Source organism: Myotis yumanensis, unplaced genomic scaffold (genome assembly GCF_028538775.1).
Source record: "Myotis yumanensis isolate MYYU_CA2020_CCGP unplaced genomic scaffold, mMyoYum1.0.hap1 SCAF_3, whole genome shotgun sequence".
Lineage (NCBI taxonomy): Eukaryota > Metazoa > Chordata > Mammalia > Chiroptera > Vespertilionidae > Myotis > Myotis yumanensis.
In genome coordinates, this window is record NW_027223754.1 from 161,794,249 (window position 1) to 161,808,169 (window position 13,921).

General features: G+C 45.2%; 1 protein-coding gene across 2 annotated transcripts; it reads left to right on the plus strand.

Annotated features, from left to right (window-relative positions):
• Window positions 1-3,098: 3,098 nt before the first annotated feature.
• On the plus strand, window positions 3,099-10,096 carry ATP5MC2 (ATP synthase membrane subunit c locus 2). 2 transcript variants are annotated; one of them, XM_070410095.1, is made up of 5 exons: window positions 3,099-3,286; window positions 5,808-5,865; window positions 7,302-7,376; window positions 7,918-8,111; window positions 9,830-10,096. In XM_070410095.1, the coding sequence occupies exons 1-5, from the start codon at window positions 3,114-3,116 to the stop codon at window positions 9,942-9,944; spliced, it is 615 nt and encodes a 204-aa protein (XP_070266196.1). In that variant the 5' UTR covers window positions 3,099-3,113; the 3' UTR covers window positions 9,945-10,096. The 2 variants fall into 2 exon arrangements, with proteins under 2 accessions (XP_070266196.1, XP_070266197.1); XM_070410096.1 differs by lacking the exon at window positions 3,099-3,286 and adding an exon at window positions 3,578-3,774.
• The last annotated feature ends 3,825 nt before the right edge of the window (window positions 10,097-13,921 follow it).

Sequence of the window (13,921 nt, forward strand, 5' to 3'; positions counted from 1 at the left end):
CTGGGACTAGACTCCCAGTCTCCTGCCTCCAAGCCAGCTATTCTTTCCATGCCGTGTGCTGGCAACATGTGCATCTAGCAAAATGCATCATAGAGTAGCTTCACCTTAAACCATCAGGAGTGAAAAACAAATTATCCAAACCCTTCCTCTCCTCTCTGGCAATTATTTTTCTTTGTGTTTCCATGTGTCCTAGTCTCTCTCTCTCTCTTTTTATCCCTTTTATGTTTCTCTCTGTGAATTCCTTCCTCTGTTTGAGGTTTCAAATTGAGCTGTAGCATGCCTGCATGATTCTCTTGATTCTTCTTCACTAAACTACTGTGTCTTTCTAAAAGCAAACATGCATAAACCTATCAAGGCTCTTTCTTGGTGACCTTTGTGGAAAAGAACACGGAATTTCTGTATGAGAGGTGCTGGACCTCCCTCCTCGCCTATCCAGTCAATTAAAACGAGTCTCTGGCCCTGATTTGTTAACCAATCCTGAGAAAGAAAAAAATCAATCTCCTTTCTTCGTCACTACTGAGCAGGGAAGCTGCTAACCAGTCAGAATCTGCCACCAAGAGTCATTAGAAAAGCCAGCCAATCAGGCCAACCTTGTTACATGGTCTGGTAGGAAAAGGAAGGGATTGATTGGAAAGGATGGTTCTGGCTCCACACCCTTTCCTTCCTGGACCGTTTTCCCCTCACTGAAGTGAGAGAAGGATTCTTTCCCAAGTCCTCAGTAAAGAAAATCCCATGGCTAATGTTCCCTTGAATAATCTTTTCACCACTCACTCACATACCTCTGTCCACTTTTTGTAATCTCATTGTTCCCTTATTGATTTAATTTCTGGCTTCAGACCTAGTAGCAATAACCCCCAGGATTCCTAGCCTTCCCCACGGACCTCCAACCACCAACCATGTCAAATAACTTGTTTTGGATGATGGATGTAGATGAAAAAAATTACAGTTGAGTATTTTCCGCCATCATTGAAAGGACCTTGTAATAATGCCTCTGAGGAGCAGTGCAGAATTGAATGGCAATGCTAATAATAATGGCAATAATAATAATAATAATAACAATAATAATGCTGTTACTACTCTTACTAGCATTAGTTAAACTCTGAGTTCCAAGCACCTTGTTAAAAGCTTCACGTTTATTACCCCCATGTTCGCTGTGGTGTACGCACTAGTATTATTCCCAATTTACATAGAAGGTAATCCATCTAGAGGGGCTAACCAGCTTGCCCAAGGTCACACAGGGATGTGGGAAACGAGGTTTGTCTGAATCAGAGCCCGGTGAGGGGGAGTAGGGGGAGTAGACAGGGCAAGCTGTCACAACTTTTGAGAGGAGCCAGCTCTAGCTCCTCGGAGCCCCTTCTGCAACCTCCCTGGGGACTGTTAGCGGCACCCGAGAGGGGTCAGTGTGGTCCCAACAGCCGCAGAAACCGTTTGCGGGTAGCGGCCCTGAGAACCGTGAACTTCTTGCCTCGGAGGACAGGAAGCTGCGAGCAAAAAGGAACTCAGGGCGGACGGAGCGGGGGTGTCTGGGGACTGGAGGGGACACCCTTGCTCGCCTGCCTTCCCTGGTTCCTCGGCGCCTGGCAGCGCCCGGCTCTGCTTGGTACTTGGAACCAGTAAATACCTGTTGATTGATTCCCAAGTCTTCCAGCTTCCTTCCTCACTCACCCTCGTCCCCCAAGACACCCGCTGGCCCTGGAGGGAGATGGGGGGTTTTCGGGGGAACCCGTGAGAATCCTCCTCCAGCTGGAGCCGCGGCTTTCGGACGGGAGGGGCGTCCCCCCGGCCCCCCGCGCCCCCGTCTCCGATTTCTCCCCGCGCCTTCCCCCCGTTTCAGGAGCTCGGGGCCATAAAAATGCAGATGGAGGATCGGTGTGAAATAACGGGCCCATATAAATCCCTCTGCCGCCCGCCTGCAAGATGGATTGGCCACATTGAAATTCCTCCGCGAGGATAATTAAACTCGGGGCCTCATCCGGGCAAAATTACATTCCTGTAATGGCGTCGCTCGGGGTCCCGGGAAATTGCTCCGTGGGCTTTCAGCGGCGGTTTTTATCGCCGGCCGGGGTGTGCCTGGCTGCGGCTCGCCTCTCCTCCGGGACCGTAAAGCTGCTGCCGTGATTTATCCTCCCCTTCTCCCAAATCCGATTAAATGGAGGAGCTCGGGGCCGGGGCGCCGCGGGGCCCGGGAACCGGGAGGGGGCGGCGGGAAGGACGAGGCCAAGGAGGGGAGGACAAACGGCCCCTCCGAGGCCGGTGGATTTGGCTTTATTTACAGCCGCAGCATTCTTTTTATTTTTTATTTTTTTATGGGGGTTTGGTGAGCTTTCCCCGTCTTTCTCCTGCTGCGTGCAAGCCCGACGCCTGGACGCCGGGGTCTGGCCAGGAGGGGACTGGGCAGGCCTTGCACCGCCTCTTGCAGGGGCTGTCAGACCCCGCGGAGACAGGGGCCGGGGCCGGAGGAAGCGATGAGGGCCGTGGCGCCCCCACTTCCTTAAGTGGCCCAGGAAAGGACAGGACGAGGGGAAAGCTGAGGGGTCTTCATGAGAGCACCTCCTTGGGGGTCAGCTGGTCTCAGAAGCCTGGGCAGAGAATGGGCATGCCTGGCGTGACCTCGCAACCTCACTGCAGGTCAGTTTCAAGATTGAGAGTCAGGTGCTTGAGTCCCATCATCTTTAGCCCCTATCTTCTGGTTCGCTGATGCTCGTTTCCTCGTGGCTGATCACTGGAATTAAGAAAGAGAGAGAGAAAAAAATAAAGGCAAAGCCACCCGTGGTCTCTGGGGCGTGTTGCTAACTATTCCCCCATTGAACAGGTTTCCCATCCATAAAGCCAGAGTTCCAGGGGCAACAACGCAAGAAAATCCCGCTACATTTTGGGCACTGAACCCCAATCCCGATTGTATGCTATTTAACATTGAATTACTAGGTATATTTTTATTTTCAGTGTGACTACGCATGCTCGGGAAGGAAACGCGAGTCCAAGATCCCAAATGCTGTGCAGACCATACCGCAGGCCACATAACGGGTTGGCTTACACAGCGGAGTTATCCTTATTTCTGCAGCAGCTCCGCCTGCAGTTTCTCCTCTACAACGCCAGGTGGAGCGACTGGCCGGATGCCACCACCGAGGTGGCAGGCGGCGCTGTGGCGCCTGAGCCGCCTCCACATTGCAGTCACTCTATCCTTGGCGGAGCGACTCGTTGGTCAGGGCCGCGCATGCGCGAAGCCTTCCTTTCGCTATTCCAGCACCCCCCCCGCCCCTCTCTGTCTTCTCTGCACTGGGAGCAGGTAAGGCTTGGGCCCTCGTGCCCGCTTGCGCCGCGCACGCGCGCGGGATACCCTCCCTCGCGCGGTTGCTTTGAGGCCGGTACCTTGCATGCTCCCACCCGGGGCCTCACGCCCTTCCTCGCTCCCGGTATCCCCGTGTCTTAAGATCTGCCCCTTCCGTGTGCCGTTGACCTCCAGCCGCGCGGGCCTGGCGCCATCTTGGATGACTCGCTGTGGGAGGGCGCGTTGGAGCTGGCGAAAGTCAAATGCCAGAGTGCTCACTTCACCTGTCCTGACTCAGCCCTTACAAACGCTCTTTTCTTACCCTCTTGCCCTCTCAGAGTTATCACAACCCCTAGACTCTCCCCTCCAATCTCTGCTTTATCCTCTCATCCTTACCCCGTGCCTGCCTTATCCTGAAACCTCCAGACTTCAGGAACCTCAGGTGCCGAGCAATGGAGATAGTGGATCATCCAAAGCCTCTAGTCAGCACCCCTCCATTTAAAAAAGTAAGCCGCGAACGTGGTAGAAGTGAACAAAACAGTCAAAACTGTTCAGGCTGTGATCTGGGAGAGCTATTGCAGGAAAGAGGCCGCTTTCTTTGGAACCTTGGGTTGTCTTCCAGTGCCGTTCTCTTCCCTTCACTGTGTGTGGGGGAAACACAGTGGACTGATAGTGAGGTTTTCTGTGGGGGCAGCAGGCCCAAAAGCATAGGGTGAGACCTGCATGGGATAACGTGCACCTGCCCGCTTCGGTCAAGGGCTTAGTGAGAGTCCCTGACTCTGCCCTCAAGAGGAAAAAGAAAGTGTAAGGAGGGGATGGTTAAGTCAGCAGTCCAGTAACTCAGTGACTGGTCTACAGGAGGAGGAGACCTGTGGTGACGGGTCCTGGGTTCCGGATGGTACCGTTGCCTGGGGTGTGGCAGGCGCAGCTGCAGACTGGCCAGGTTAGGTGGCCAAGGAGCAATCAGCACTTCTCTGCAGCTCCTTAATTGCCACCCTTGGGTGTGGTCTTACTGTGGGCCAGCACCGCATTAAGCTCTTTACATCAGTCATTTCATTTCATCTTCCCGAGAACTGCATTTTACAAATGATGATGTTGAGGTTTAATCCTTGGGAAAAACCAGTCCTCCGTTTTTTTAAGCTTTAAAGAGATTTTGGATTTGACCCAAGAAAACCTGAATAGTTCAGCACAAAGTTGGGTTAGAGTTAAAGATGGGCAGAAATCGGAGAGTTCTTGACAGGATAAGAGTTGAAGACATCCATTAATCTAAAAGTAACTTAAAAGATTCTGGATTCAGAAGAGTAACCTAGGGAAATAGGAGTCCAACTCGTTTAAGGAAGTGTCACTTAACAGGCCTAAGAAATCAGTGAGTATTTTAACCTTTAGCATGCTATAAAGCTTTCATTTATTAGTAAGAAGAGTTAAAGTCCTGACTTTACCACTGTCATAATTTAAGATTGGTTTTTAGATGGTGCCTTTAGTATGGCTAAGAATCATGTGGGAAGCTTGTTTGAAATACAGGTGCTGGCCTTAACCCCGGAGATCTTGGCCAGGAAGGTCTAAGGCAGCGGTTCTCAACCTGTGGGTCTCGACCCCTTTGGAGGTCGAACGACCCTTTCACAGGGGTCGCCTAAGACCATCCTGCATATCAGATATTTACATTACGATTCATAACAGTAGCAACATTACAGTTATGAAGTAGCAACGAAAATAATTTTATGGTTGGGTCACAACATGAGGAACTGTATTTAAAAGGCCAGAAGGTTGAAAACCACTGGGGTGAGACCCAAGAATATGCATTTTTAATACATACACCATCCTTACACCTAGATAATTAGTTCAGGTGGGCCTCTCACTTCACTTGGAAAAACCCTGCCTTTAGATGTTTATCTTGCCGGTACCTCTCAGATAAGTTCAGTTCTACCAACATAGGCACCTACAGAGTGTCAGCATTGTTTTTAGATCTTGTGTATACAAAATTGAATGCCCCTTCGAGTGATGGTGAAAATGAATACTTTAACAGTGGTTGCTAATTAGAGTAATGGCAAAGTTCCTCATTGATCTTCCTCACCCTGTTAATTGATATAGAAAATGGAGAATCAAATGCTTAAAGTAATTAGAAGATCACTGGCGGCCCTTCCAGTGTTTTGGTCTTCTACAAATAACTCCCCAAAGTCTTTACAGGGCAACTTTGTTAGGCCCAGATAATGAGGTATTGAAAAGGGTTCCTTTTGAATAGAAACTGAGGAAAACTTAGGCAAAGGACACTGAGCAAATTTCCTCTTGACAACCCCACCTCACGAGGCTATGAAGTAAATAATGGGTCTTAAAACGGACCAGGTGGCTACTTGCTCAGACCAGGGAAGTCACTTGATTATAAGGAAATCTTGACTTCAGAGTTCTGATTCCATCTCTTTTAAGATGAGGTCAGTCACTCTGGTCTCGGGGCCATTTAAATTTTCCAGAGCCCCTTTTCTTCTAATAAAAATGTCATTTGGTGAGCAAGGACAGTGTTCACAATGTGCTTCTGTAATTCCAGCTCCCCTCACCCCCTGAAAATGTATGCCTGCACCAAGTTTGTCTCCGCCCCCTCCTTGGTGAGTACCTGCCTTTTCTAGGAGACTTTTCAAGAGGGGCATCTTGTCTCTTCCTTGCAACACCTTGTTCTTTACAGTTGGGCTGGGGGAAGATCCTTTGCTATGCTAGCCTGACAGGAGAGAGAATGTTTACCTGCCCCATATCCTTTGGAGGCCAGTTAATTCTTCTTGTCCACCAATCTTAGGAGAGTATAAATGAGAATCTAGACTGAGATCAGGTTATTTATACCCTAAAACTTTCTGTAAACTGGAACCCAGCCAGAAATGAAGTAGATTGCCTAACTTGCATTGAGTATGCACTGTGTACAGGATTTTGTCCTGTCAAAGAGCCATAACTAACAGACCCTCTGGGAGCTTAAATTTGGGTGGGAAGCTAACATACATGTAAATACTCATTGGAAAAATCTTTTACTCAAAAGCACTAGCATGAAAGAAATTACAAATTATTAAATGGTGGAAGTGGTGCTATTGGTGGGTACTATTTATTGAGCACTTACTATGCCTGGCTCTGAGTTTACCAGTTTGTATACACAATCTTTTTTTGTTGTTAATTCTCACCCGAGGATACTTTTCCATTGATTTTTAGGGAGACTGGAATAGAGAGGGAAAGACAGAGAAACAAAACACCAATGTGAGAAAAACACATCGATTGGTTGCCTCCTGCATGTGACCTGACCAGGGCCCGGCCAGGGAGGAGCCTGCCCTTGTCTGGAATTGAACCCAGGACCCTTGAGTCCGCAGGCCAACACTCTATCCACTGAGACAAACCAGCTAGGGCTACACAACCTTATTTACTTTTCAAGTCACCCCTGAAATAGATTATTCCCATTTGAAGAGGAGAAAACAGGTTTATATATAAGTGACTATCCTAAGGTCACACAGCTGACTACAGAGCTAAGATGAATCTAGGAATATCTGATTTAAGCCCTGGCTGTTAACCACCATGTTGTCTGCCTTGGAGATACTGGCCTGAGGTTAGAAAGGCTAACAGAAGGTGGTGAATTTACAGCATGGACCTTCGTGCCTATCTTTAGAAGGATGTGTTTAGGGAAAGATAACTCTAGTCTTTGGGTTATCTTTCCCTATTGGGTTCCTTCTTATGGGCTAGCCAGTAGCAACATATATCTCTTACTGAGTGAAGCAAATCCTTCTGAGGCTTTTATCTTTTCCCATTCTCAAGGCCTGTGAAAGGATACAGTGAGGGTAGCCCCTCAAAAAGTAGACTTCCTTTTCTCTAAGCAAAGGTGAAGCCTGGGAAGCAAGAGAGAAATGGTGAGGTTCTTCAATCTAGAATTAGCTAAAAGTAAAAGAATGACCCAACATTCTGATTTAAGTTTGAAAGAATGAAAGGGGCATTGAATAACAACTTAGGATGGTTCTAAAACTCCTCTCCAGAGCCTTCCTTGACTTTCTTGCCCTTGTGTCATTCCTGCTAGGTCCGGAGCACCTCTCAGCTGAGCCGGTCAATGTCTGCAGTGGTGCTGAAACGACCAGAGACACTGACAGATGAGGTACCTTACAGGTGGAATTGGGCCTGTGGCTTGGGAGTACGGAGTGGCGAGGGTTTACCTAGAAGAACCAGTAGGGGGAGTCATCACAGGAAAATTAGTGAAGAATCGAGGCCGTTGGTTTTAGGTGGAGATGCAGAGCAGTTGATAGCATATATGCTCTAGTGTTCCAGCTCTGGCACTGGTAGCACATGCATATGTGTGCTACTGATGACTGCCATTACTTGGCCTAATTTACAGACTTCATTTGGAACATTTAGTCCCAGAAAGATGATCTCTTCGCGGCACCAAGCACGGGCTAGGATTTTGATCTTAGAAAGCATACTTGAATTTTAAAGGTATTTGAAGTTCACCTCTTGCATTAAAAAGTTTTTCTTGGCAGCATTTTAGGAAGTTTTCTAGAAAGTAAAAAGATTTTCTGTTTTTTTATGTGGGGGGGGGCATGGGATTTGACAGCATAAAGCTTTCTTTAAGTGTTACAAAAGTTTGCAAAGCAAAAGGGGATTCCTAAAAATTTTATCTCCTATATTTCTCCTCTTCACAGAGCCTCAGCAGCTTGGCAGCCCCACGTCCCCTGACCTCGCTTATTTCTAGCCGTAGCTTCCAAACCAGTGCCATTTCAAGGGACATCGACACAGCAGCCAAGTTCATTGGGGCTGGGGCTGCCACAGTAGGGGTGGCAGGCTCTGGGGCTGGAATTGGGACTGTGTTTGGGAGCCTCATCATTGGTTATGCCAGGTAAGATGGGCCCTCCATTTGTCTCTGATGTGTTTCCCAAAGTTTTGGACAGAAATATTTGGGGATCTAAAGCTACATTATCCTATATAGTAGCCACTAACCTATATGTGGCTATTTGAATTTAAATTTCAAATAATTAAAAGTACACCAAGTTTAAGTTTTTTGTTTTTCAGTCACACTGGCCATATTTCAAGTGGTCAGTAGCCACATGTGACTAGCGACTACTGTACTAGACAGTGCAAATATACATTATTGAACAGCTTTGGTTTAGAGCAGAAGTAGGCAAACTAAGGTAGGTGGGCCATAACTTGGTTTTTATAGCTGAGCTAGGAATGGGTTTTACATTTTTTTAAAGGGTCATGAAAAAAAGGCAACAGAGACCATATGTGACCTGCAAAAACTAAAATATTTACTGTCCGGCCCTTTACAGAAAAAGTTTGCAACCCCTTGTCTAGAGCCCCTCTAGAGTCAGTAGGGTGTTTCACTGCTATTTTCCCCCATCTCTGAGAATTCCCCTCTGTCACTCCTGGGAAAACTGCCTCCGCAGCCAGGCCCACTGCTCCCTGACACTTGGGACTATTTGGTCCCCACCTATTCTGGGCACCTTGCTGTTAAAACTAAATTAATTCTCTAGAGGCCCTCAAGTTCTCTTAATGTCTTTGGAAAAATGAGTTTGTTTTAGGGTTTGTGTGAAACAAAAAGCCTAACTGCTTCTGTGTCCAGAATTCTGTTAAAAAGCTGGTGTTGCTTTACTTTACCATGAAGGCTTCCAGAGATGACAGAGTAAGGGAAATAGAAATTATATATTGGCTTTCAGAGTTGGGAGTTCCTTATACCATTTTGATTCATATCATCTAAACCCCATAGGCCAGTGGTCGGCAAACTCATTAGTCAACAGAGCCAAATATCAACAGTACAATGATTGAAATTTCTTTTGAGAGCCAAATTTTTTAAACTTAAACTATATAGGTAAGTACATTGTTATTAACTTAATTAGGGTACTCCTAAGGCTTAGGAAGAGCCACACTCAAGGGGCCAAAGAGCCGCATGTGACTCGCGAGCCGCAGTTTGCCGACCACGGCCATAGGCTATCTGTAACTTCTTAAAGTCCAAAATCTTTTGACTATTTTGAAATGAGAGAAGGTAGTGTTTTCCTCAGACTCCCTTGTCCTCTAGAACACTGTTTTTCTAATTGTGTTCTTAAAGCCCTAAAGTTCTGAGGGTATACCCCAGAGACTGACTTAGAAGAATGAAGGGGAGACCAGTCAAACAAACTTTTACAATCCCCCACTTTTTTTACCTTTGCATTTTGGCTTTTATATGTTTCGTATTTGGGGGTTCTGCTGTTTAAAGTTTGAAAATACTATGATAGGCCCTGCCACTCCAGATACCTCTTCCATCCTGGTTGGGCCCTGGATAGGCAAGTGTCCAGGCCCAGAAGTCTTAAGTTATGACAATGATATGGGTGACCCAGTAGAGGTGGTAATGTTCATGCCTGGGCCATGTTACACAATTTTGGATTGTCCACTCCCCTCATTTTGTCTCTGTAGAGCCCTTGATGTGTCAGGTCAAGAATTTGGGAATGATAGTATCATCCTGAGAGAATTGTTTCATAAGATGAGCTTGAGGAGATGAATTCTCCCTGAGCCCACCTTTGATGTTTATACTTTTCTTTATGTGGACTAGAAATTCAGTCTTTTTTCTTCTCCTTCTCCCAGGAACCCTTCTCTGAAGCAACAGCTCTTCTCCTACGCCATTCTGGGCTTTGCCCTCTCAGAGGCCATGGGGCTCTTTTGCCTGATGGTGGCCTTTCTCATCCTCTTCGCCATGTGAAGGAGCTGTCTCCACCTCCCATAGTTCTTTTTCCCGTGTCTTGTCTGCCCTGTATGTTCCTTTTCCTATACCTCCCTAGGCAGCCTGGGGAAAGTGGTTGGCTCAGGGTTTGACAGAAGGAAGACAAATAAATACTGTATTAATAAGATGTTTCTTGAGTCTCCTGTGTATATTTCTTTTCCACAGTTGGCTGAGTGCCTTGGTGAGAGTATAAGGCCTCAAGGGTGGTGATGATTCTAAACTCAACATGGGTCTTGCCTCCCTTGTTCTTCAAGCTGTGTCAGGGACAGCTTTATTCAAATTAGGTAACAATTTGATGATAATTTTCACCTGCCATGGCCTGTTACTTGATTGGGTCAGTAGCAGCTTAAGTGCTTGCTTAAAATTATGACTAATGGGCTCTCTGTTCCCACTGTGGCTATCCTGGCTCAGTCCCTCATTGCCACCAACCTGGTCTGTTGCAGTAACCTCATAACTGGCCTGCCTCTAGTCTCTTCCCTTTAGCATTTACTTCTACCCACCACTGCCAAGTCAATCCTCCTTAAGCATAGGACTGGTTTTGCCATTTACCAATTCAAAAACAGTCTGACCTCAATTTTCTCAGCTTCATGTTTTATTCCATACACTACCAAAAGTGAACTAATTGTCATTTTCTAAATATTTCACCTGTGTTCCTGTCCTATCTTCAGGCCTTGCCCTTTGGCCATCTCTGCTTTCTTTCTCTGAATCTTTGCTCACTTTTCTCTTTTTCAAACTCTCCCCATTATCCTGAAAGATGTAGCTTAAATGCTACCTCTTCCTCCATGAAGCTCTTACGTGGTTTCCATTCACCATCAGTCAAATGAACATTAACTCATAAAGGACTGTAGAACACATACATATCCTTTATAATGCTTATATGGTCTATGATAAATTATGGATTTGTATGTGCCTTATCTTCCATATTAGATTGTTAAGTTTCTTGGAAAAAGACTGTCTTGTTCATCTTTGTATTTCTAGAAATATCTCACATGGTGCATCTCAGCAGTATCTAGTCACATTTTTTTATTTAATTATCTAAACCAACCACCTCACTTCATAAGTGAAACAGGCTTTGAGAGGTCAAGGACTCTCAGGAACATTCACTAGCAAAGCTAGAACTAGAACAAGGATTATGTGTTGTAGCCCAGAATGTAAGACTGCCATACTGTTGGTTTCGTGGGACTCTCCCAAGCCTAGTGTTGCTGGTGACTTATTTTTCCAAGAAAGAAAGGGCAAAATAAGCAAACAAATCTTTTCCCTTAAAAACGCATCAATAGGGCCCTAGTGGGTTTGGCTCAGTGGAGAGAGTATTGGCCTGTGGACTGAAAGACCCCAGGTTCAATTCCGGTCAAGGGCACATGCCCAGATTGCTGTCTCAATCCTCAGTAGGGGGTGTGCAGGAGGCAGCCAATTAATGATTCTCTGATGTTTCTATCCCTTTCCCTTCCTCTCTGAAATCAATAAAAAAATACTTTTTAAATCAATGGGAAAAATAATCCTTGGATAAGGATTTAAAAAACAAAACTAAAATGCCATCAATAGGGACTTGGACAGGAGTTAGTATCAGGTTGGTAAAGAATTATATTTTCTAAAGGTTAGGTCAACCTTAAATAAGCTTTATCTTATATCTGAAATAACTGAGTAAATAAAATCCTTTCAGAAATGATAATGTATATGACCACAATGTATTTTATTTTGGTTCAATTGATGACTATAAAATTAAAGCCCAGAGCAGAGACTTGGTCCCAGGGTAGACAGATACTCAGGAAACAGGTCACCCCAATTCATTCACCCTTGCCCTTTTGCTATTGTGATCAGGGGTTGATAGGAATCCTATCTAGAGTTGGCTTTCAGATTGCTATACTATCCCCAAATAACTATTCTGGGCTGTGGGGCTCAAAGTGGACCTCACAAAAACTTCTCCAGTCAAGAGTATGTGGAAGGTATCTATATATTTGGAAATGAGGAATACCCCTCCTTTTGTTTGAGTCCCCTGAGTTTGAACCTCTGGTAGGAGCCTTAGTTGCCCATCCCTTTCCCGAGTCATCAGATCAGAGTAATCTATTTTCTTTCCTTGACCCTCTCTTTGGGATTGAATCTCACTAACCCCCTAACCACTTAGGTGCTTAGAGACAGCACAGCTTGGTGGCCCACGTGTTTTTGTTCTCTCTTGAGGTGAATGATGAGATAGTGCTGCAAGAAGCTTGGAAGCAAATTTCTTCAAGAGGAGTCAGGCAACCTGGATCCTCTTTCAGGCCCCAAGAGAGATGGCAACACAAGTTGCCAACAAAAAGGGGTGGAGGAGCGCTGTGTTTCAGTAGAGAGGGCCCAAGAGCAAATTTGCTGAAAATTTTTCCAATTTTGATAACATGGAGTGAAAGCTTTCTACCTGTCCTTGTAGTTAGAAAGTGCACATGATTTGAAATTAGGAGATACTAGTTCTAATCTCTCTTATACCACTGTCCATGTGACAATGAGCAGATCACTAACCAATAACTTTTTCTAGGACCTCAGTTTCTCCCAATATACTAAATAGGGATAATAATTCTCATCCTAGGGATTATTTGTGTGCAACAGAGTTACACTGAATATTTGGAAAGGATGGTGCCATCAAAGTCTAATGTATATTGATTTTAATTTGCTTTCTCATTTTTCATGGGAGTTCAGAGTATATTATGGGCATTTTCTAGACAGCTTATCCTATTAGGGTTATCATAGACCACCTAAAATTTAAAGTCTGGCTGTAAAGCATATGGAGAGAGAATTCTGGGATTCTGAAGGCAGCAAGGCTTACTTCCCTCTTATTCCTCAGTTTCAAGAGTCAGTTGTGCCAAAACCGGTTTGGCTCAGTGGATAGAGCATCGGCCTGCGGACTGAGAGGTCCCGGGTTCGATTCCTGTCAAGGGCATGTACCTGGGTTGTGGGCACATCGCCTGTGGGAGATGTGCAGGAGGCGGCTGATCGATGTTTCTCTCCCATTGATGTTTCTAACTCTCTATCTCTCTCCCTTCCTCTCTGTAAAAAATCAATAAAATATATTAAAAAAAAAAAAAAGAGTCAATTGTGTTTCTTCAGTACCAGGGGAGAAGTGTCTAGGTTTGTGCCATCCTAATCAGAAATCATCTAAATGCTGAAAAGCGGTAATGAACCCTGTTCCAGCCTCCCTTTCAGGATGGATTTATTAGTTGGAAGCCTTTTCAGATCATCATGAGGAGAGAGCTCTTAAGGAAACAGCTCTCTTGACTTAGCTTAAGTTGGTGTCCAGGAACCTAAAGGCTACTCTGCCTTCTTAATTCCATTCAAGAGAGATGACATGAAGGAATATGTGAGTTGAATTCTGAAATAGACAAAGAGTAGCAGCATCACATTGGTGAGTACAGAATATTGTCCTAGTCCTTCAAGTTTTGAGCAATGAAATTTTGTCTTCATTGAGCCATATCTAAAGATATGCATTTTCCAACATGTATTAGAACACACTTATGTTCTGACAGTTTGATGAGGAAAAACTAAGACATGGGAAAATTTTTTTAGTCCCCAGGCATTCCTTAAAATGTCTTTATCTCGAGGCACTGTGAGTACTAGTACATTGTGATTAAAGCAGTCACTTTATAAATGGCAGAGTACATGATGGATAGAATACCAGGGATAAGGTCAGGCCTCTTCTCAAATACTTGGCTTCTCTTAGTAGTGTAAATGGTTAGATAGTTTATTCCCACTTCTTCCTCTCTCCCTAAACCCCAAAAGAGATCATTTTCTCTCATCTTTTAAATAAGTGCTATGGTAGGCAGGATTTTTTAAATGACCTAAAATGTCCTGCTCTAATCCCCAGAACCTGTAAATTTGATTGGATATTATGCCTATGGTTATGTTGCATTACATGGCACAGTTGACTAAGGGTAAGATTGTCCCTGTGGACCTGTTCTAATCACATGAGCCCTTAAAAGCAAAGAGCTTTC

Bases quoted from the DNA above. Each gene is read 5' to 3' on its own strand.
- ATP5MC2 (XM_070410095.1), top strand. From the start codon at position 3,114: ATGCCACCACCGAGGTGGCAGGCGGCGCTGTGGCGCCTGAGCCGCCTC. The intron at 3,287-5,807 runs GTAAGGCTTGGG...CTGTAATTCCAG, and splicing joins CTTCTCTGCACTGGGAGCAG to CTCCCCTCACCCCCTGAAAA. The intron at 8,112-9,829 runs GTAAGATGGGCC...TCCTTCTCCCAG, and splicing joins CTCATCATTGGTTATGCCAG to GAACCCTTCTCTGAAGCAAC.